This window comes from Abramis brama (genome assembly GCF_963993115.1).
Source record: "Abramis brama genome assembly, chromosome: 17".
NCBI lineage: Eukaryota > Metazoa > Chordata > Actinopteri > Cypriniformes > Leuciscidae > Abramis > Abramis brama.
The window spans coordinates 9,040,808-9,064,909 of NC_139979.1; the positions used below are offsets into that span (position 1 = coordinate 9,040,808).

Below are 24,102 nucleotides of genomic sequence, written 5' to 3' on the forward strand. Positions count from 1 at the left end.
CAATCATTAAGAATGTTGTGTACATATAAATTCAAATAAAAAATTTAAATTAAGTGATTTTAGTGTTTTTTCATCTAGATGAATTGTCCATAGGCTTAAAAAATGTCATGTGGGGCGACCGTGATTTATCTTAAAATTAATTAATTTCCTTAACATAAATGTATTTTTTTTTTACATGTTCTCAGTAATTAAAGTGTTTAAAAACAGAGTATTTGAATTTCTTTTGAGTTTTTGTATATAATGATCTCATATTTTTGTTCTGCGATTTCAGTCGCCTTCTAAAATGCAGTTAACAGACTTATTTTTCCTGTAAATCGCATAAAACTGATAGAAATGTTTTAAAAATATAATTTACTAAAGCATACTGTATCAGTGATTCATATTTCAGCCACAGAAATAAGATATTTTATTTTAAATTGAATACAGTGATAGCTTTTATTGGTCGCACCACATGATAAGTGGTCGCTCCAAATGACATGAAAACCTTATATAGTTAAAAATCTATTTAAAGAGATCAATGAACAATACATTTTATACAATTTTTTTTTATTTAAACCAGATTTTATACAAATTTCACAGAATTTTCCTGAACACAAACATTTTATAAACTCACTTTTATAAAAAAAAAAAAAATCACTTCACAAACACAAGTGCACCATTTAATTTAACTTGACTTAGAATTTCTTTCTAACAAATAATAATGTTATAGATATAAATTATTTCATAAAAGTATTGTATACAGGTAACATTTGGGGTCAATAGTTTTTTTAAGTAATTAATACTTTATTAATCAAGGACACATTCAGTGTCACATTCAGGCACAGGCTATAATGTTCCGAAAGATTCTATTTCAAATAAATGCTGTTCTTTTGAACTTTCTATTCATCAAATAATCCTGACATATAAAATGTATCACAGTTTCCAAAAAAAAATATGAACATTGATAATAATCAGAAATGTTTCTTGAGCAGCAAATCATTAGTGACCCTGGATCACAAAACCAGTCACAAGTCGCACAGGGTATTTGTGGCAATAGCCAACAATACATTGTATGGGTCAAAATTATCGATTTTTCTTTTATTCCAAAAAATCATTAGGATATTAAATAAAGATCATGTTTTATATTTTGTAAATGTCCTACCATAAATTTATAAACATTTATTTTTGTGAGTGAATATAGCAATATTGCAAACATAAATGGACAACTTTAAAGGCGATTTTCTCAATGTTTCGATTTTGTAGCACCCTCAGATTCCAGATTTTCAGTTGTATCGGCCAAATATTGTTCTATCTTAACAAATCATACATCAATGGAAAGCTTATTTATTCAGCTTTCATATGATGTATAAATCTCAATTTCAAAAAATTTACCCATGTGACATTGACCCATTGAGTGGTTTTGTGGTCTAGGGTTACATATTAGAATTATTTCTGAAGAATCATGTGACACTGAAAACTGGAGTAACGATGCTGAAAATTCAGCTTTGATCATAGGAATAAATTACAGTTTACTATATATTCACATAGAAAACAGATATTTTAAACTGTAATAATATTTCACTCTTCTCCTATCAAGGTACTCTGCTCTTGCTGCAGGGTTAGAATTTTTTCGCTTGGCAGTGGCATCTGGTAAAATAGATTAAAATAGTTTTAAATAAATAAATAGGCAATAATAAATACACTACTAATACATGCATTATTACTAAACTGAAATTACATGCTCTAATTTTTTTTTGTTGCATTTTTCTCATATTGTACAAAGAGTAAACACAAACTGTCTGAAATCTATAAAAAAGATCTCAAATTGCATAAAAATCTATTCCAAATGATATTAAAGTAAAGTACTTTTTTTATATAAACCGTCAATTGAATATAAAAGCATAAAACTGCCAATCTAGGACATATATCTATCATGGAAAACAGTCTGCAGTGGTCGCACCACATGATATTTGGTCGCACCACATGATATTTTCAAATTCAGTCATAATTTACAGGCACAGAATTGGCCACCTAAACAAAACAAGCTAGCTTGCCAAAAAAGGTCACTATGAAATTTATAATAAAAATATATATTTGTAGAAATAACTTTAATATTAAATTTTTTTTGAGGTCATCCCACATGACATCCAAATGTGGCAACTACATACCAACCATTACAAAGGTTTATTTTTTTCCCAATTTGAGAGAATTACAAACCTGCTTGCTGCTTCCATGGGTCCTTGGTATATTGGTTTATGATGTAACTTCCTGTGTTTGAATAGTTTTCAACATATAAGTCCCAAAATGGTAGTTCCTTGATGGTCGCACCACATGATATTTCATAAAATGGACATCATCGGACAAAGTTTGTTTGTATATTATGATGGAAATATAAATACAAATGCTTTGAATTTTTTTAAAGGATTACAAAACATTTTGGAAATCATGCCAAATAGTGCAGAAAATAAATTTGAATAAATTCAGAGTAATTTCAAAGACGTTTTCAAAACAGAAGTTATGGCCGGACGGTCACACCACATGATGTTTTGACACTTTAAATAACAAAAAAAATAACAAATAAGTAAAGGTTTTTTAAAAGTTAAAGTGAGTACATACATGGGAGAGGTACTATAAATATACAGTATCTTTTTATGCATTTAAACCCATTTTTGCCTGAAAAAATGCAATCGGACAGAAAATTTAGGCGTCACGTCATTGACCCAAATACGATTTGAGAGGGCATTCATGTCCAATTTTTAACTAGGAAAATTTGTATTTAGAATAATTCTGATAGGACGTGAAGGCAGCATAAATCCGCCCGGCGGATTGATATCGAAATATCTGATGCTGATGTTGCAGAATACTAGTCCTTACGTAAAAAATATCGATCGATCGTAATGAAAATAATTTTATAACTTGCTTATTTATATATTATAAGCCTCTTAAAAATTAACTTTGTTTGCAGATAATTGAGACGATATGAACTATATAGGCTATTTCTCCTTCCGCTTAAACGCGAAATCAAGCAGAATAGGCGTCGAACAGTCACGGATAGCAAGAGAGCAGTGTTTACAGAGCTTGACAGGGCTATTTCACTTAACTAAATAACGACCAAAGTAAGTGTTGGTCATAGCCTGTATGCTTAATTTCAGTGCTCATTTTTGTGTTACGCCCCGTCTGGTTGACAGGCATGCACGTGTACTTTGAAGTTATAGGCCTAGCTTGATTAAGTTGTACGCTGTCATGCCGAATTGTTGAAATATGCACATATTTGTAAGTTTGGGTAAATATATATTTATTAGACAGTAAAGCTCTCTGGCATATGACACACACGGAAAGGTCTCCTTTCAAGTCTCCTTGAAATTCAAGACAAATTGGATTGTACCCTTTTATTTGCATTGTCTTGTTATTTGGCGTGAAATATTCTTGGGTTGCTTAAGACAGAGCCTGAAAGCTTGTGTCTTGTGTCAAATACGTGAGAGCTGGCAACACTGCTCATAAACCTCACCGGCTTGTGTTTAAGCACACATTGGCTGGAGACGTCCATTAGAGATACATTTTCATTGTATTCTTAAATCATGCGACCTTGTTGTTTAAAAGTGCATATTAATCTCATATAAATCATATCAATTTTTAATAACAACTACTGCCTTTCTCTGTCTTGCAGCAGTCATATGCCCCGCCCCCTCCTCCCATGGCTCCGCCCAGCCCCAACACCAATAGCAGCAGCCACAGTGCGGCGGAGCAGCTCAGTAAAACCAACCTGTACATCCGGGGCCTTCCGCCTGGGACCACAGACCAGGACCTCATCAAACTCTGCCAACCGTAAGTGTCTTTTCCCAATGTACCCTATCTGTCACTGCCTGTTATCCTCTTTCTCCTGTCTGAACAGGAATGTCGTCCTATATGAGCAGTTGCTCTATACCTATTTATAGTTGCAAAGACACAGGTGCCCACATACAAGAGCGCATGCAATCATGTAAATGCACGATCAGAAGGTCACAGGGAAACGCAAAAAAAATAAAAATCACTGTGCTTAGTTACAGAGAAGATTATGGCCCCATAAATGGCGATGGCAAGTCAGCATCATTAGTGTGTAGGGAGGTCATTATGAAATGCTGTACAAGAACCAGGGGGCAGCTTGCATAATCTTCTGCTCTGATGACTCATGCAGATGTAAATCCTGTGTTTTACTCCAGCGCCATGACTTTCTGTGAATATTTCTGAATTTTCTAATTTCACCACTGTGAAGTTGACCATGAGAATATTGATCTGGGGTCAACAGTTTCTATGCAATGTTTAGACCAAGGAATGTTTTTTTTCTGTGGAAAAAAACTACACAGATGAGTAGCTATTAGTTCCCAGAATAGCTATAGCTGGCTGCAGCTATAGTTCCCAGAATTCATTGTGATTTTTTTTTTTAGGGGGAAGAGGCAGGAAGAGAAACATTACTTTCATTAAAAAAAATAAAAATGAAATGCATGCCCCACTTATAATGCTCCAAATGTTAACGTGTCAAAAACACAGAGGGTAGAATGATGAAACCTCAAGCCACAACAGCTCTCAATCCCTCTCAGGGTCTCGGGCTACCACGGTCCAGGTTAGCCCAAGGCCTGGAGTGGGATTGGAATCAAAAATTCATGATTATGAAAGTTTTATTAGCTGCGACTGCTGTGCCAAATAGGCAGTAACATTTTGGAAAGGTCAAAAGGGTTCGCCTTGGGGCTCACTTCTGGAGCTCAACAGAAAAAAGAGTGTTCACAAACACTCTTTGCATTTTTCTTTTACATAACACCACAATCATTTAGATGCCATTCATGCATATCTGCCACCCTAGTGTCGTGATCTAAAGCTTACAGCCGCGTTCATGCATACGCACACATTTTGCGCACATGCACACACAGTTAGTGACCCTTTTCCGTCCTCCAGTGGCTCTGCAGCAGTGGCGGGAAGGGCAGTGAAAAGTGCTTCTGTCAGGCTGACATTTCGGAGATCTTCTTGTGTGATTCCCCATGGAAGATTGGCAGGGTTTTGAGGCTGAAGGTACAATGGGGTTAGACTATAAAGGAGAAATCGTGGCCTCAGCAGAATCCCAAACCTCAGCCATGAAAACGAGCCCTTATAGTTTTCAGCTTGCTGTGCTCACAGTTTTTTAATTAGATTATCTGATAATTGAGGAATGGCAGGTTGTCAAGATGCAGAATGTTTGCCACATTTATAAACAAACATCCAGATTTTAACGTCTTGATGTTGCATTAGAAGAGGTGAAAAGGTCAAATTGGAGGAGTGTTACATTTACTGAGACAAAAAAAAAACTGAAAATGTACCAGGGCGTTTTCATAAAAGGCTTGAATATGAATCATGAATTATTAATGATGGCCTTAGGTGAACGCATCGTCATCATGTTTATGTGCTTTCATTATGCATCTGCAATTCTGTGTGTGTTGGTAGAAACCAGAGGGCGGAGAGTCATGTCTGTGAGCCAGTTCATTACTTTTCCTTTCCATGATTCGATATCATGGAGTATTAACCCTCAGGACAAAGAATTTTACAATACCATTTAAAATAATTGCATTTCAGAGCCCCTCATTATGTCTCTGATTGTAATCTAATGCTACAGAGAGAAAGTGAGTACAATCCAACTCAATTCTGCTCACATTGGGAGCAAGGTTTTAAGGGATAAATTTGGAATTTGAAGTCCTGTATGATTTTGGCCAGTTTTTCTGCACCCAGATTAAAATTGTATTGCCCATTTGCAGACCCACACGAAACTTGTACATGCAGAAATGTTGTATCCCCCAGCCATTATGCTTTTTGTTAATTCATATATCGGCTAGTTTGATTATGTTTTCATCTACAAATAATCAGTAGTACTCTACATGTTTTGTTGTCTTACAGTATTCCACATATTTTCTCTCCAAATTAGAAGAGAAAATGCTAAAAAGTTGGGTATTCTCATTGGCTTATCTTTCATAGCTCAGGAGTCCTGTAATATTTGAATGGAGTAAAATGTCTTCAGAAGAAATAAAAATACACACAAATGATTGACATAGAGTAATCATATAGAGCTGCATTACTAATCACAGCTCAAAATATCAGTTTATTCTTATTTTATATATATATATATATATATTTTTTTACTTTTATGTAGTGATAAATGTTTCAGATCATATTGAACTTTAAGTTTTGATTCTGAATTTGAAACCTTAGAGGAGACAGATGCAAGATTACGGAGATCTATTTTTTTTTTTTTTCAGGAGCAAAATATAGGGAGCAGGAGACTTAATTTGCTCTCCATTTAATCTCATTGCTGTCTAGGAGAAATAACAGATATTTGTATGTTTTTTCCCTGTGTGTGTGTGTGTGTGTGAATAAGAATGTTATTATATGGCTTCCAGTAGTATCTTGGCATTTTCATGGTTTTATTCTCTATTCCTTATCTATATATAATATCTTATATATTTTATATTCACTGAAAAGCATCCAAGGCTTGCTGCCCAAAATGGCAGCCCCACACACACACCCTCCCTCGCTCTCTGTCTCTCAGCCTGATTGACTAACTGAGCCAGTGGAGGAATTGCCCTTGTGTACAGGCCTGCCATATCTAGGGGAGCCTCTGGGGTGGGATCTCATTTTCAGTCGGCAGAGCCCCCCCTGGGCTCAAATAACTCAGGCATCCAGAGCATGCAAACCATTTCTGAGCCAGTGACAAGGCTAGTAACAGGTCACGGTTTTTATTTCAAAGTGTTGCTTTCTTACAATACATCTGTCGTCTTCTTTTTCATAGTTAGACTACAGCTTGATTTATGTCTCCTTCTCATCGCTGTAGAAATGTCTAATCACAGGGTGAAAAGCAGGCTAGTATTTCTAATGATTTGAAGACGGATCCATAATTCATATTTTTTAACTCCAGTTTTATTAATGTCGCTGCTGTAGTGCAAAACAGGTTATGATTCAAAAAGCTTTTAGGGAGGGTGCCGGAATCAACACTATATCCAGTAGGCCTACACTCTCATATGTAAATGTCACTTTTATCCAGTACCACCATCTTAAAGTGCCCCATTATGCTATTTTAAAGGGTCCTTATTTTGTTTTGCAGGTCTTCTACAATAGGTTTACATGCATCCAAGGTCAAAAAACAGTTTCATTTTCTCAATATACATTGCAGAATCACATCTTTTAGGAGACAATAAGTTTATATATAGTGCACTTTGATCTTTTAAACTTTGCTGACCTTTTACATTCACAAACAGGTATATTACACATTGCATGAAAGGAAATATTTGAAAAAGCATAATGGGGCACTTTAATTGTCTGTTTGCTCTCATATGGCTTCAAATGGCTTCAGATATACAGTAGCACACAATGTTTATGGACAACAATTAGGACGCTTTTTGTCATTTTAAATTAATAATTGTGATTTTACTCTGCCGTTTAAATGTTTGGGGACAGCAAAGTCATTTATACTCAGTGAGGCAGTATTTCTTTTAAATGCAGTGAAAATTGTAATGTGATAAAAATAACTGTTTTCAATTACAATACATTTGATCTTTCTGCATTTTTAATATTATTGCATTTAGCAGTTCATTATATTACTATTATTAATACATTTCATGTTTACTTCTGTAATTTTGTTACTTGATGTCCAATGTAAAATTTGTTTCCTAAAGATTTTTTTACAATTTTTTTTATTGCAGTTAACTGTAATGGTTTCATGTTTTCGTGGTGCCGGATAGTGCAGGAAAGTCTCTATAGTGATGTTTCCCTTATGAGACTTTCCTGCAATATCTGTAGTTATTTCTCTCTGCTGTTGTTTTTTTTTAAAACCTGAAAGCAGCAACATGTCTCCAGCATACAGACCTAACCTAAGGTCAGATGGGTGTCTGACTCCTCTTGAAGCTCAACTGTTCTGGGTATGTTCAGAAGAGCGTATGAGGGCCAAAAAGCTGCTAGCCATCACAAGTCTTTGTAAACTCAATCTCTCTGTCTCGCTCTGTATCACACAGCTCCTGTCAATATGTCTGACGTGGGAAACGAAGAGTAAGTGGGAAGCTTTGTCAAAAGGTGCCTAAACACTCAGGATAAAGTTCCTTTGGGCTGGATTTGGATCTGTTTTATTGATATCAGTTCTGTCTAGTGCCTTCTGAGACAGCCTTGTCTCATTGTTAATACGTTGGTATTTATATAATTTACAGGTACATTTATTTTTTTACATTTTTGGACGTTTGAATAGATGCTAAAACGTACAATATGGACGTATTGACAATACTTAAACGTAAACATCATTACATATTTATGAATCATTTATATCATAAAGATATTTGTATAATTGCCCTTTTACTATTTTCAAGATCAATTTTAGAAAAAGTAAAAAATGACTATTTTGATAACAATATAACATTAAAAAAATATATTGAAACGCCAATCCCACTCCTACCTCTAAACCTACCCATAACCATTTCTTAAAAAATATGTAGAGTAACAAAGAAAAACATAACAGACAGACAATTGTGATCAATTGTATTCAAAAGTAGCCCAAATGACAATGTGTTGCAGTTGCAGTCCTCTCTGGCGGTATATAGTTTTGCGTGAGTTACAGAGCAGAATTTAAGTTAATAATCTCTGAAAATCTGATCCCAATCCACTTCGTGAAAGTGCGCTTTTCAAACGCACATCACCCAAAACATGACATGTCACAATCTGTAATGAACCAGGTGAGACTCAATGAGTTTTTGATATCACTGCCATAAAACGTGTCCTAAAGCTTCTTGAGGCAGCAATTTTTAAATTTATAACGATTTGACATTTACGGTCAATGAACGGAATGGAGATTAGATCACTGAATCAAGGCTTGAATTTCAGTTTGTTCCTCACAATTGTATGGATTCTTTTAGAATGGAATTTGGATTATAGTGCATGAATAAAATGTATTATTTTTGTGAATTTATGTAAATTTATTTGGTGTATTTTATGGTTCTATTGTAAGTCACAGCATAGGACTAGGCTATACTGCGAAAACACCTTTTGTGTCCCACGGCAAACAAAATAAATATTACATGATAAATATTGGTTAAACGATTACAGAAATGCTATTTTAAGGGTTTAAAGTGTAGTCTTGTTTAACATCATGTAATCCTCTAATAAGAATTTGTTATCATTTAATAAATGTGACTGAAAACATAGTCATTGATATAACAGTTGAATAGAATAGATATTCAAAATATTAATATCAAAATATTAATACCACTATTTTAATATTCATGAATAAGGATTTGTACACATTTGTAGGTCTGTAATGTTGTTCACACTTAAATAATTTACGTTTGGTGCTGTCAGTATATCAATAATGCACGTTACAGTGTCTATGGAAACGTAAATGTACTTTTGGTAGAAACAACACTTTATGTAAAAATACATACGAATACTCATGAGATCACATTGCACAGCAAGGAAGGTGTCAGTCATCTTTTTGAACTCTCCTCGACTGTTCAAACCACAGACACACTCGCTTGCAATCCCTGGTACCAAGAAAAAAAAGTGGCACAAGCCTTGTCCTGTTAGCACGGTTCCTGTTGCGTTTTGGACACAGACCTAGATTTACCATAAATAATAAATAAAGGGCCCTAATAATGTACGGTACCCAAATAAAGGATTCCAATTTGCTAGTACAATCTGATAGATTACATGTGTGATTTGAAGACTTATTGTTGGTGATTTAACGAAGATTAACTTTGCACAGCCACACTTGCAAATAGGTTGCTCACACACATTTAAAGAAGCGTTTTGCATTTGGTAACTTCACAGAATGTTAGTCACGTCGCTCGCTTTCGTCTCTGACTGAATAATAGGACACCCGTGGCAGTCTTGGCTCACTTGGTGTCCTTGGTGAGAGAAGGTCAAGAAAATGTAATATGAGATGTGTTAGTCTAATGCTACATTTTTAGTTTGGTGTGCACTGTGCAAGAATGTTCATATTCTGTCCTAATCTGGGTTTGAGGTGATGACATATATATGTGTGTGTGTGTGTGTGTGTGTGTGTGTGTGTGTGTGTGTTTATTTATTTATTTTTTGTTTGTTTTTTATCTTAGACAATTTAGACTGTTTTTTTTTGTTTTTTTTACGATTTCTGCCACTGTATTATTTTTACCTACAATATTCATTCAAAATAATTATTAAAAGTACTTTTTTAATATATTTCTGCAACAAAGGCTGTCGTTTTTTTACTGTAAATTTTACGTTTTTCTGAGAGACTGTGAGCAGAAATGCTGCATTATGAACGTTTTATATGTTGTTTTGCATGTATATTGAGTCATGCATCGGCTTATTTTTTATTATTGTACTTTCTAACAAGTTTGAACGAGGCTTTATAAATGCAATCAATGTCATGGCATTTCAGGAAAGTGAATTCTCCTTTTGCAAAGTCACAGGGCTTCTTTCTTGATTCCAGTGGTGCAAGCGAGTGTACAAACAAACATCAGACGCTTGTAACTTACGCTGCTGAAGTGTCGAGCGGCGTGTCAGACGAGACAGCTGCATTGGTAGCCAATTAAGAGATCCTACACACCCACCTGGATAGAAGTTGAAAGAATGCTGGTTCACATCTCTCGGCACGAGACATCAAACAGTCCGGCATCCGTGGCTGCCGGTGCTCTGGGGAAAATAAAAACACAGATCAGAGTGTGTGACGGCCCTTTGAGAACTGTCATTAGCACTTCACACACTGCAGCTGAAAGCTTCGTACACAAGACGTGTTGTCTTGACGGTGATCAAATCAGCTGGGATCTGCTCCCAGCTTGGGCTGTCACAGCACGTTGAGCCGTGTCGCGATCTTTCAAAAGTGCTTGTGTGGATCTCAAAATATATTTATCTTCATTGAAAGTCGTTCTAGGCGTTTTGGTTAACCTCGTGGTGTTTACAGTTTCTTCTGTTCATGTTGATTTGATTTTGTGTGCTTGTGGGTTGACTAAAGCACTCAGAGGGTTCAGTGTGTGCTGTGTTGGAAAGGGTGGTGGCATGTGTGTGATCCTGTGTGTGTCATTTGTGGGACTCTCTTTTGGACCCGATCTGCTCTGGTCAATGTGGAGAGAAGGTTCCTTCGTCCAGATCACCAGAGTTAGAACATTGTGATCCCACATACTGGCTGAACTGTGGTCTTTCACTGGAGGTTTTGGTGTGTGTGGTATCAGCAGTCTAAATAAAGCTCTCTGGTAATCTGTTATTGTAAGGGCGTTGTTGCCTCCTTTCTTTCTTTCTTTAGCCCCTTTCACACAAAGATTCCGGAAAATACAATGATAATGTTTCCCGGGATTTGTCCCGTGATCGTTTGATTTCGGTTCATTCTCTGTGCTCGCGTTCAAACACATCCCGTAAAGATCCTGTCAAGATGTGACGTGTAATGTCTCTGCAGTGTCTTAAGTTTGCTTATGATCTGCGATTTCTGCGAAACCACGCTCGTGCATTTTTTTTTTTCTGATTCGATCATAAATTAGCGCAACGTACCGTTTCACATAAGCTGGCGAATGATCTCAGCTTCAGCGTCATCGCTACAACACACCCCTTACAGCATTGATTACAGATTTTGTTCACACAGGGCGCGTTCCGGGACTGATCCCGACAATGTAACTAGGTCCCCATCCCGGGATCGATGCCGGAGTCAATCCCGGAACATGTTTTCGTTCACTCAGAAGGCACTCTGCCAATTTTATGGCAATTTTCCGGGATCAACGCACTGTGTGACAGGGCTTTTCTGACTTGACAACATTTGAGCACTATGTAGTTTATCTGCTCTCACTGAAATCAACAAAATCACATCCAATCGGTGACATCAGCAAAAAGGAAAGACGTTTTAGGGTAGCGCTATTTTTATTATGATTATGCAACATTGCACTATAGGACCAGAAATGTGGTGTAGAAAGTATATAGGTTATTTCTTTAATACACAGCTGCATAGAGCAGGACTTTGGACCAGTGAGATTTCATTGTGGCCAGGCCAACCAATTGCAGATTGCTGAAAATAAAAACCAAACGACCGACAAAGTGCCTTGATATGCAAACTACAGTATATTGTTGTCAGTTATGGCTGATTAGAACAAAAAGTCAAGTTAATATGAATTAGATTTATGTGATTTGCAGCTCTGTTGTGTTTGGAATGGCTGGGACATGATGCAATATGCTATTTTTGTCCTTGAGTTATTGAGTATAATTTTGCTGTAATCATAAAGTAGATTGTTTACTAATATTGTAACATGCGACTTCTCTCACTGTAAACCATTTAGCTCTTTGGCTTGATGCTATGTAAGGTCAAATTCTTGGCACTCCAGACATCCATGAGGGGAACTCCATGCTTGTGGTTCTGAAAGTTTTAAGCTAGTAAACACACTTGAATCTTGTTATTCATCAAAAGTCAGCATCCATATAAAGTTTTTAAGCTGATCAGCAATAATATTGAAATGCAACCCATTTAAAAAAGGGTTCAGCACTTCATTAGTGTGACTGATAACACTGGAAATTTGCCAGCATGAATTTTACATATGCGCATACTGTAATGAAATGCATGCAATGCTAATTATTAAAGCTAGTGCATCTTTGGGAGCTAATGACTATAAGACCGCATTAAAGGAATAGTTCCTCACCCAAAAATAATATATTATAATTTACTCCCTCTCAATTAGTTTTGAAGATAAGATTTAAAAAAATAAATACATCTTGTTTCGTATTCCACAGAAAAACATTACATGTGCATTTGAAATAAGAATAACATGAGGTTATGTAACTGATGACTGAACTATAGAAGATTTTGGGGGGTAAAAATTATAACAAAAAAAAGAACAAAAAACACCCACAATTACATTATTGAGCAAGTACATACAGTACATGTCAATTCTCCGTAATGCACTTTTAGCCTGTGTAGAGTAACGTCACATGCCAGCATCAATGCTCTCCATCAGCTTTAAACTACCCTGATGTTCATTGTTTAGTGTGAGAGTGATCAGGACACTTTGCCAGATGTTCTCACAGTGAGCTCCTCCACCTTTGGCTGCAATGTTAGCTGTGTCATCCTGACAAATGATCCGAAAAAACATTACATTAACCAGAAAGTACGGCATTGGGGTCATTAAAGTTTTTGAAGTTCTAAATCTCAACCACAGACTCCGTCTATTGAACATTTATCCCACCTCAGTAGTTCTCAATGCTTCATTTAACAGCATCTAAACAAACAAAACAAGACAGACAAATGATTAGGGGGACATTTCACTCCCTGCATCTCTTATTGGCTGTAGGAGAATGAATCTACGCCTATGTTTGTGAGGAAACCTTCCTGTTCGTGAGTTTCGTGTTAGTGAGACATCCGTGTGCATGACCGCAGCATGGCACTAGCTTGCGGAAACGTTGCCAGCTATGTTGACTACATTCCTCTCTCAGCTCCACCCCCGACCCACTCACTCATCTGAGACGCCTGTGTTTGTCCAACCACTTGTTTTGCAAGATGAAATGGCAGCAAATCAAGCGTTCAAGTCAAATGGTTCTCATGTGTTTCCCTCACATTGGTCCGCTACATGCTTTCTCCAGCAGAGCTCCGCATTTTCATGTCTTCCACTCTCTGTTATGTGGTTTCTCTCATCCCCCGAGTTTCAACTTTGTTTACTGACAAACCATATTGACGAAAAAAATCAAACAAAACCAGTATTGTTTCTATAATGAGTCTCTGCAATCCCAGAGTTGTGATTATCCGTTTTTCGCAAAAAACATCCGCCCACACTTACTCTGTGTTATGGTGTGAATTGCAGAAGACTTTGTTGATAAATTCACACGAAACCTCGAACGACAATTGTTTTTTCTGCTATCAACCTCGTAGTTCCACAGCGGCTTATGCTAATTATTTGTATTTCTTCTGTAAAGCTGTGCAGTTGAAGCTGAATTAGCTGCCATTTTCCAGACATCAGCGACACAATGCCTCGATGGGATGCCGCTTCTCACGGTGACAGTAAAATGATCTTTCCCTTATTAAACGCCTCCATCCTTATAAAGGTGGGTAATATAGTCTCCCGCTTTTACCTGGAGGTGGGAGCCGCATTAAATATTAATTAAAAAAGTCACATCAGGAGCGCCACGGTTATATCAGTCTTCCCAGTCTTCAGGCGGAGACGGAAGCGATAAGTAACTTTATTACCTCCATCGTGGATGGAAGGCAGGCGGTAGGGGAGGAATAGGGGAAAAGAGGGACTGCAGAGGGGAAGGGGATTCATTGCAGACACTTTCGTGTTTCTGCGACAAGACTGATTTCGCTATGTGAATAGGGGTTTTGTGGAGTAGAGAGAGAATAAAGAGAAAGATTATTACAAGAATACAAGAGTAGTCAGTGCTGTGAGCTGAGGTGAAAAAGTGAAAACGAGGGTGGGGATTTTTGTGGTGTAGATTGGTGCTCTGTGATGCTTCCAGTGTTTAATTAAATCACTGGGGTTTGAAACTCACATCCTGCGCCCAAAATCAACCTCTCCTTGTTTACGGTGTCCTGTTAAGGAATGTATTGATGTATCGATGTAGATCCTTTCGTCAAGATTTTTAATGAAGCGAAGCTAAACCTTATTAAACCTACTCTTTGAGTTAGGCTCAAACTTTTTAATTAAGTTCCGAGCAACGATTACACTTGGGTTTTTCATCAAGTTCAGGCACTTGTATGTCCCAGGGGTTGACTTTTATTAGCTAACAAATTTGAACTTTCTTTTTGTCAAATGAAGGTCACTTTAAAACTGTCCCAGACCCCGATGGAAATTCCCAAAATCTACTTAATAAAAATGTTATTGATCTTATTGTGAATGATTCATCCATGTATGTTTCATTTTTATTTTGATCAGACTTTCTGGTGACGAATGCTCGACTTTTTCCAATCATTTAGTCCGCTTAAGCCCACATCGCTTTTTACAATTGACTGTAACCATCGCTGTCCTACATTTCTTTTTGATCATCCATTGCACTCGGATGTGCATCACCGTATGGAAGAAATCTGTTTCATTTCGACTTTTAAATATGAAAAAAATAAAATAAAAAATAACATCATATATTTATACTTATAAACAGTGTCATTGTTTTCTGAATTTTTAAATGAATACATTTGAGTAATTTCCAATGATGCTGACGTTTTGCCAAATTATGCAAAAGTGTGAAAATATTGCATGCATTAAATAACTATGAAATTAAAATTGGCAAGATTATTCTATTTTATTCTAAAAAAAGGTTAAAAATGTAATTTCCATTATTCCCACCAGGTAATGTAATCACACACAACACATAATTTGAGATATGGTGGAAATAAAAATGACTAAAAAGACTAAAATAAGTTTTGCCCACGTTTCATGTAATACATTGAAATGTACTTGATGTTCTTTCATTTGAGCTGACCCTGTTGTTCTCTTTGTCCTCTGCAGGTATGGAAAAATAGTGTCAACAAAGGCAATCCTGGACAAAAACACCAACCAGTGCAAAGGTGAGTACCGCAGTCAATATCGGTTTGAATTAAAAACATGCTCACAGAGCATTCACAGTCTCACTTAAAATAATCAATAATCCTCATAAAATGACCGCTTTTGAGTCAGATTAGTCGGGAGATTGCCTGGATGATCTTTAGAGGCGGAAACGTGTTAGCGTGATTGTGGGTGAAGTCTTTACAACCGGATAAGACGTTAGCGTGACTAACAGGGTTAGCCATGGCAAGGAAAAGCACAGGGTTCCTCCCGTGTTGATTTGAAAAGTCCGGGCCTAGTCGTGGGGGTTTAAAAATAGCCATGGGGCGAAGGAAGCGTCCGGCTGAAATTGATGATTTAGCAGACAGCCTCTTTTCAGGAAACACTCAGCCAGTGCTGTAAATAAACAGCCTGTCTTCCGACACAATCTGCCAAACTGGCTTCTGCAGGTTTTTCTCCTGTTTTGTGTGTACGTATACATCTCTTTGTCATGCTTTCTCTCTGAAGGCACATCTAATATGTCCGAAAATGAGTATTAATGCCCACATGGGAAGGGGAGGGAGGGGGTGTTTGGGAAGCAGAGGAAACCACTCCAGGCTTTAGAGGACTTCCACTTCCTGGAGTTAACTGCCCTCCTACTCTGCCAGGCTCCTCCACCCTGATGGGCTTCCAGCCAGGACTTATGGGAGCCAAGGATATCAGACAGGAAACGAACAAAAAGATGGATTCGCTTCATTCACGGCTTTGCTGAATCTACTTATGTTTGTTCTGCCTGCTTCTACGCCGTCCTTTTTTCTTTTTCTTTCTTTTTTGCACAGGATATGCAGTATTCATTTCAAAGATATGTTAATTGATTGCAATTACAGGCCTATCTGCCATAGATTAATTCCATATGATGGAGTAAACCACCGAGAGTTGTTTACAATCAAGTTTGTTCGGTCCGTTTGCTTCTGGAGATCATTCGTAAGTTATCAAGCTCCGCAACGTTGTGAATCACTCTTCTTACATGGGTTGTTGGCCGTTCATTAAACACACGTTTAAATGCATGTTTACTTTGTGTGTTTTGAATTACGCAACTAGACTCTGTAATTATGAAAAAAAGACATATTCAGTTTTAGACAGCTGTTTTTTCCCCTTGTCCGTAATGACAGATGGAGAGAATGGAGGTGGTGGGGGTTGTGGGCAACATTGAAGGTGTGTTTGATTTTCTCTTTTACTCAATCACGAGCCTCTCATTAAACGGAGTGAGCGTAAATATTTTTGTACAACACACCAGCACGCAAACAAGCTTTCTCTTTCACTACCTCGCTTTCCTTTTCTAATTGGAATTGTGTGCAGAGGAAGAAGATATTGTGCACAGCTTCTTTTTTTTCTCACAGTCTTGATATCCAAAGGAAAAATACGGAGAGGCAAAAGAAAAGAAAGGATGAGAATAGGGCCACTCATGCACATTTGTATTTATGGATTTAATTACGAAAGGCTTCCAAAACACTTCCAGGCAAAACCCTCATCTGTGTGATGTCTACACACAAACAGGCTCTTTTTATCTTTTTCACCTCTTTATCAAGCTCCTTTTCAGGCCTTTTCCGGTCCTGGGCGTCACATTGTTAATAGAAATTGATCCCTGCATTCTTCAACTTGAAACCTCTTTCTCAGCCCACTTCCTGATGGCTGCTGTTTAGCTCTCTTGGTCAGTGACCTCAGGAATGCTTGCAGCGATCTCTTAAACCAAAAGTGTTCCTCTCTCTGGATCAAGAACAGTCTACTGGAAATCCTTTTTCACACACACGCTGTTTTCTTAGGCTTATGAAACATCTGCAGTCTCTGGAACATCTGGATGGCTCTGTTCTCTGCTGTAGAGATCTTTCTCCCTCTCCTTCTCACATCCATGTTTACCGGGAGACTTCAAAGCGGATGGCGTGTTGTTCTATATGTACTGTAAGGTGTGTGTGCGTGCGTAAATGAACACATATGTCTGGCATATAGAGCTGTTGGCTTGAACCATTCGCGGGCTCTCCAAAGCTCTGTGCTCTGCCATCTGTGGTTTCGAATGTCAGTCAGGCTTTGAGAGTGTGTGTGTTTAGAGTTTAGAGAGGCTTATGGTGAGAATGCCTCTGCCGAATGAAGACACACTGCCTCAAATGTGCCTCAAATGTACTGAGGGTCTTTAAGAACCTCTGCCACTGCAGTTTTTAATACGATATGTCGTAAAGGAAGTCATGGATCTTCTATCTCGCTTGCTGCCAAATAAATGTTTGGTTAAAGAGCTGGGTGGCGGAATGGACCCTACTGGAAAAGTAGCTGAGTTTTAAAACAGGGTGACTGCTTTCTTGCTGGTCTAAGCTGGCTATTAGCTGGTTTGCCAGGAACCATGTGTGCATATATATATATATATATATATATATATATATATATATATATGTATATATATATATATTGTGTCTTATTGCACTTGAATGGTTTAATAGCACTTAAATGAATGATAGCGTTATCATGTACTGAAGCACAGCCAAAGGATGACAGATAAAAACAGATGCTGGGTAAATGCTTTTTAAAATTATTATTATTGCAAAATGAACACATTATATTTTGACAGCCCTAATATATATAAATATGCCAGTGTGTTCTCAAACTTTTTGACCCACCCCCCACCCGAGTCTAATGCCGCGTTCCAGGCAACCTGTAACCCGTGTTTTTACAACTCGTAACTGGGAGTACATCGATCTAGTACGAGTTCACGGGTGGGAAGTCACGGGTTTGACTGCCGTTCCAGTGCACTTTCACGGGTATAAGGTTGGAAAAACACGGGTTACAGGTTGCCTGGAACGATGTACTCCCAGTTACGAGTTGGAAAAACACGGGTTACAGGTTGCCTGGAACGCGGCATAAGACATTTCAGGTATTTCTCCTGTAGTTATGGCAAAACTGCTTATTTTCAAACTGTTGTATTAACAGTCAATAGTATTTTATATTAAATTGACTAACCACATTTTTTTTTAAGAGTTCTTCAATAAAAACAATAGCTATTGAGGGGGAAACGGAAATAAATTCAGGGGAAAAACGGAAATAAATAACAAAAGTTTTTTTAAATTATTTAAAAAAAAATTAATTTAAATACTTAGAAGTTTGCTGAGGCCCCCTAGTGGGCCCTGAACTCCTGATCAATAACCACTTAATATCTGTGTGTGTGTGTGTGTGTGTGTGTGTGTGTGTGTGTGTGTGTGTGTGTGTGTGTGTGTGTGTGTGTGTGAGCTGTAAATTGTCTAAAAACTTGTGCACTATTCTATGCCTTTTGGGATGCAACGATTTAGTCCAGTTTTGTTAACTGGATCAACCGATTCATTGAATCATTGAATCAAATTTGAAAAAAATGTTCAAGAACTCTAATGAACGTGCCAATAAGAACAGTGATTAATTGCTTAACTTTTTATCTGTTCACCAGACAAAGCTATCGTATGACTTTAAAGACTTGGAATATAGTGCGTGAATTATAGTTTTTCTCTTTTATTCTATTTAAAAGAGTTGCCATTGTTCAATATATGTGAAAAATGCACGTTTTGCTTTCCACAAAGAAAATCATATGAATTCGGAATGAAGTAAATGTGATTACATAATAATAGAATGTTCATTTTTGGCTGAACTCTGCCTTTAAGCTGGATTTTCCAGCAGGGGTGAGGTCAGGCTGAATCCTTCTCTGTCCTGTTACTGAGGAAATAGTTGACAAGCATGAGCCTTGAACAAAATGGCCGTTTCCTGTCTCCCCAAGCACACACACAGACACAAGCGGCTGTGCTCAAACATGCAGACTCTCTTGTGTCGCCACGATCAGCATGATAAGACAAACAACAGAGCGGTCTTGTTTTGACCCATGAATGTGTCTGATAAATGTGTCTGATATGGTCTGATTAATGTCTGATAAAGAATTCTTCAGTTTTTGGCAAAAATATGTGTCTTATAATGTGTATAAATATCTCTTATCTCTTACTCTGTACGTGTGTGTGTGTAGGATATGGCTTTGTGGATTTCGACAGTCCGGCGGCGGCGCAGAAAGCTGTAGCGTCCCTGAAGGCCAGTGGCGTGCAGGCACAGATGGCAAAGGTAAGCTAGGCTTTACACCATGTCTAAACCAGGTGCACAGTGGCATCTTTCTAGCATCGAGTCTTTTTTCCCTGCAGCATGAGAAATATTGTGTGAAACGACACAATCACTGTCCCATACCTTTGATGTTTAATATACAGTAATGTGGAGCAGATTTTGTACCAATGAAATGTCACTGTGAGCGGAGCTACCCAGTGCGCCATGAGGAAAATAGAAGCGTGTTAGGAAATTGTGTTAGATTGAACCAATACTGTTAATGAGAGAAAGCTGAATGATAAAAAAATAGACTGGTTTGATGGTTTTAGAGGGGTTGTTAGGCTGGATGCCCAGCTAGATTAGATAAACAACAGTTTGACAAGACTGGCAGACCAGCTAGACCAGTTTAAATCAGATAAGACTAGTGAACCACCTTAGGCTGGTTTAAAAAAAAATCAGCAGAAAGGAATTATGTTGCTACTATATTTCTGATTATGGTGTCACTTATGATGATAATGATTATAGAGAAGATGATGACAGCTTTGATGGTGAATAAGTATAGGTATGATTCTCAGGAAGTGGTGGAAATGGAAATGGAAATGGAAATGTAGCTTAATGTCCAGTGTGTGCATTCAGATGCACGCACAGTTGTTTAAAGCATCTGTCCTCTAATATTCATAAGCTTGCGGTCTGTCAGGATGCAGATGGTTTGTGTATCTGTGTATCCCATTTACATGCATGCCTGTCAGAGCTCTCTGCAACGCAGCAGGCCTCATGTGAAACAGACAGGTCATCTTACAGAGAGGAGGAGAAAAAGAGAAAGAGAGAAAGAGAGTGTTTTAGCTCATGTTTGCATGTTTCCTGTGGTCAGAGTAATAGAATTTACCATTTAAATTGAACTCAATCAACAGCCTTTGTTGCTTAAGGTCAGTTACCACAGGAAATAATTTCGACATAAAAAAAATACTTAAAATACAAATACTTTCTATTGAGCTTAACCATGGCCATTGCTTTTTAATGTGGTCAGCTTACAGGCTAAAACTGTTTCAGCAACGGTAAAAGGAGCAGTTAAAGGTGCAGTATGTAGTATTGACAGATAGCGATTGAAATGGGTACTGCAGTACAAATTCAAAATATTGGAGAGAGCTGTTTGCCCCGACATCTCCTCAGACTCGATGCTCACTAGGGGTGTAAATCGGACTGTTCATCACGATACAATATGATATCAAATCTCTCAGCCAGCGATACGATATTTGCCGATACCTCAAAAGATTTGATTCAGGGCTATAGCGATTTATTTATCGATATTTAGAGATTATGTGCCAAGTTTACACAACCAGTTACATTTTTATTAACTCACAAATGCAACCAAAATATATAACATGAACGTTTAATTAAACTCTTTGAAAATTGCACACCCTCTCCCATTTGGGACATTTACAACAGAAGAGTTAATTTGCAAAAACAGATAACTATCAATCAAACTGCAGCTGGGTTGTTTTGATTAAGTAATAATAATAACTTAAAGAAATACAGGTTACTTACAAAATAAAAGTTCATTCAAAGTATGATTTTTTTATATATTAAAGGTGCATTGCGCAACATTTCATGTTAAAAATACCCGTTTTTCTAACCCATACATGCTTAAACAATTGCCTGATGGGCTGAATCAGCCCTTCTCTGATCACTGCGATTGCCTCTATAATCCTGTACAGTAAAATAAATAAGAGGGATTCGGGACGGAATTTGAGACTGGGCGTGACGTCATGCGCGTTCACGCTCACCTGGCTATGTCTGGCAGGTTTGTGTATTCGCCGCCATTCTCCGTATCAGCGAAGACAACTCGAGCGACAAAACTTTAGTCAACTTTCGACAAAAGTAGAAGATGGATTCAAAGAGACCGGCTTGTAGTTCATTCCAAACCCCAACGCAAACTCCACGTAAGACAAAGAAAAGAAAACTTTTGTCTAGTGCCACAGGCGTCGGAATAAGACGGGAGTCAACATCGGGAAGGCTTTCAACAAATGGAGAGATCTCCGGTCTGCACACACTAGGAAGCGCCCGCGCCCTCAGATCACTTGGACGTGGCTGTGTACAAAAGGTAAAAACAATATAAATACTGTTCGTTGGAATCTCCGGTCTGCTCTAGGGCTCAAACGGGATCCTCAGTTGGCTTTTTTCTTGATAAAACGGTAAGATATAGCCCAGTCTCTAATGTCTGATACGGCAAATCTACAACAACAAATGATGTAATAATCTATGAATATTACCTTGAGACATTTGAGTGTACTTTGTTGACCAACTGTGTATGGTATGATTATTATTTTGAGCTTTTACAAAGTAATAACAAAGTAATAACTTATATTGTTCATGAACGTATTTCCATAATAATACAATCATAAGTGGATACAGTAAACACATAAAACAGTTCAACATGGAGATAGATGGAAACAAAAACCAAAGTTTTCTACTACCCCCGTTTTCCCCTCACACATAAGTGTGTAATTTACTCAAATGCCTTTCCTTTCACATATTTAAAATGACTTGCAGATTTATAACTTTATTACCTCTGAAGACATTATGACTGTAAACAAAAGATTTGTGCGGCTGATGCTCTTTTGGTTATGAACAGCTCGTGCAAGCGTGCGTGTGCGTGTGGTCCATGAGCGTGCACACCTCTGGTTGCAGTTTCGCTTGTCGCCAGAGGGGGCATAGTTCTGCAAAAACTCAGAGACTTGCGCAATGCACCTTTAAAAGTTAGTTTTTTAGCAAAAGCAGATAACTCCAACAGTCGTTTTTTTTTTTTTGGCAAAAGCATATAACTCCACATTTCATGTTTCAGAGTTAAACAAAACCAAGTAATTACTATGATATATAATAAAACACTCAGTTAATCTTTGTAACGTTAATCTCCTCTGCTGACATAGACGCCTGACAAACTTTATTGTTGTAATTAGACGCAATACAGGGAGCTTTTCCCTTAACACTGATTCTTGAAAAAGTTTCAGCTTTTATTTTCCTTTTACGCCCCGAAGAAGGTATCAGGGTTCAAGTTCATTGAAATGATCCATCCTCGATCACTTTTAGTCAGCTTTGATGAAACTCCTCTCAGTTAGCGCATCTTTTTGAAGTGGCTAGCAGCCTTGTCACCTGACCTGAATACTGTGCGCTAATTTGCTAAAACGGACTTATCGGGTTGTGTTCACAAACAACAAGGATGCTTGTCGGTTTCTGCTGTAAAACAAGAATTCGTGATGCCTTGACAGTGGACAATACTGGCTTTTGTGACATTTGTGAATTTGTATAGTGTATCTTGCTTAAAGGATGTTGATTTTTTTTTTTTTTACTAGAGACAGCAAGGCAGCTCTCTAGTTTTTTGAGCATTTTAGCTGAAAATTTGAAATTGATGAGTTTTATGAAGAAGAAGAATTTGATTAGCCACCTAGAGTTAAATAGTGATTGTTTTGTAGAATAAGCCAATCAGCAATGTTCCCGCCCACCAGCACCCGCTTCATTAAAAACCAGTCAGAGCTGATGCTCCATTTATTTTCTCTCTGTCTGAATATAAATTTCATGGAAATAGCTGTGTAATCTAAACATCCAAAGTTATTTTCAAATTGAATTTTCACCGTGCTGTGCTGTTTTTAGTGGAATTCAAGAGGAACAGAAAGAACCGTTCAGTCCTTCCTTGGTGGAAGAAACCGAAACTAAACTGTTATTCAGAGGAATTTACGCTGCAGAAGATGGCCACATACATCTTTTTAACAATGAGAGAAGGGCAATTAAAAGAACTAAATCGCTTGGCTTAAGGCTCATTAAATTAAACAGGAATGTAATCGAAGAGTTTCCCTCTGCCCTATTAAACCTGTTTTCATTAAGAATTCTCTCACTTTAACAGTGCCTCTGAGCAACAAAACTAGCCTCTTAAACTTATTTCACCAATGTATCAACCTTCTCCTGTGCTGGATGCTGCCTATTGTGGAGAATGTCTACAGGGTCAAAATGTGATTCATGGGTGTTGTAGAGAGCAATGGAAGGATATGAAAGGACATATTCATGAGAATTCAAGATACGAAGATGCAAACAAACCAATCTAGTGTTTATGTTCACCTTTAGATATTCAAAGAATATTACAAATGTAATATTTCGCAATGAAATGTACCTCAGAGGATTGTAGAATACTTTAGTGTTGAAATATTTATGGGACAGGGACGTGCATTAATGCCACAGAGTGATGTGAATTGAAATGGTATATGCTAATCTAAGAAAAAATATGGCCCCTGTAAATGGACAGTATAAAAATCTGTCTCCAGAAAATGTCATTTTATAAGTCTCTGTTGATTTATTGAGGAAATAAGCAATAAACTGGCTTTATATTATCAACTCTGCTTGTTATAGGAAAATTGACAGGTTTACGTTAGAGGTGGTACACACACTTTTTTTTTTAATGCTACATTCTTTTTAAAAGAATTTAAAAGTTATTATTAATTATTATTATTATTATAACTTATTATTGTGTGTGTGTATATATATATATATATATATATACTGCAGTCTGCAGTTGAATGAACATTTACTGTCTAATTGT

The 24,102-nt window shown here is 37.3% G+C and overlaps 1 protein-coding gene across 2 annotated transcripts in view; it reads left to right on the forward strand.

The window, feature by feature from the left end:
- rbms3 (RNA binding motif, single stranded interacting protein) overlaps window positions 1-24,102 on the forward strand; it is a 136,628-nt gene that overhangs the window by 31,126 nt on the left and 81,400 nt on the right. For both annotated transcript variants that reach the window (XM_084089875.1, XM_084089876.1), the window contains exons 2-4: window positions 3,647-3,804; window positions 15,405-15,463; window positions 19,447-19,538. In XM_084089875.1, coding sequence (XP_083946001.1) covers window positions 3,647-3,804; window positions 15,405-15,463; window positions 19,447-19,538 — 309 coding nt within the window. The remainder of the gene's footprint in view (window positions 1-3,646; window positions 3,805-15,404; window positions 15,464-19,446; window positions 19,539-24,102) is intronic.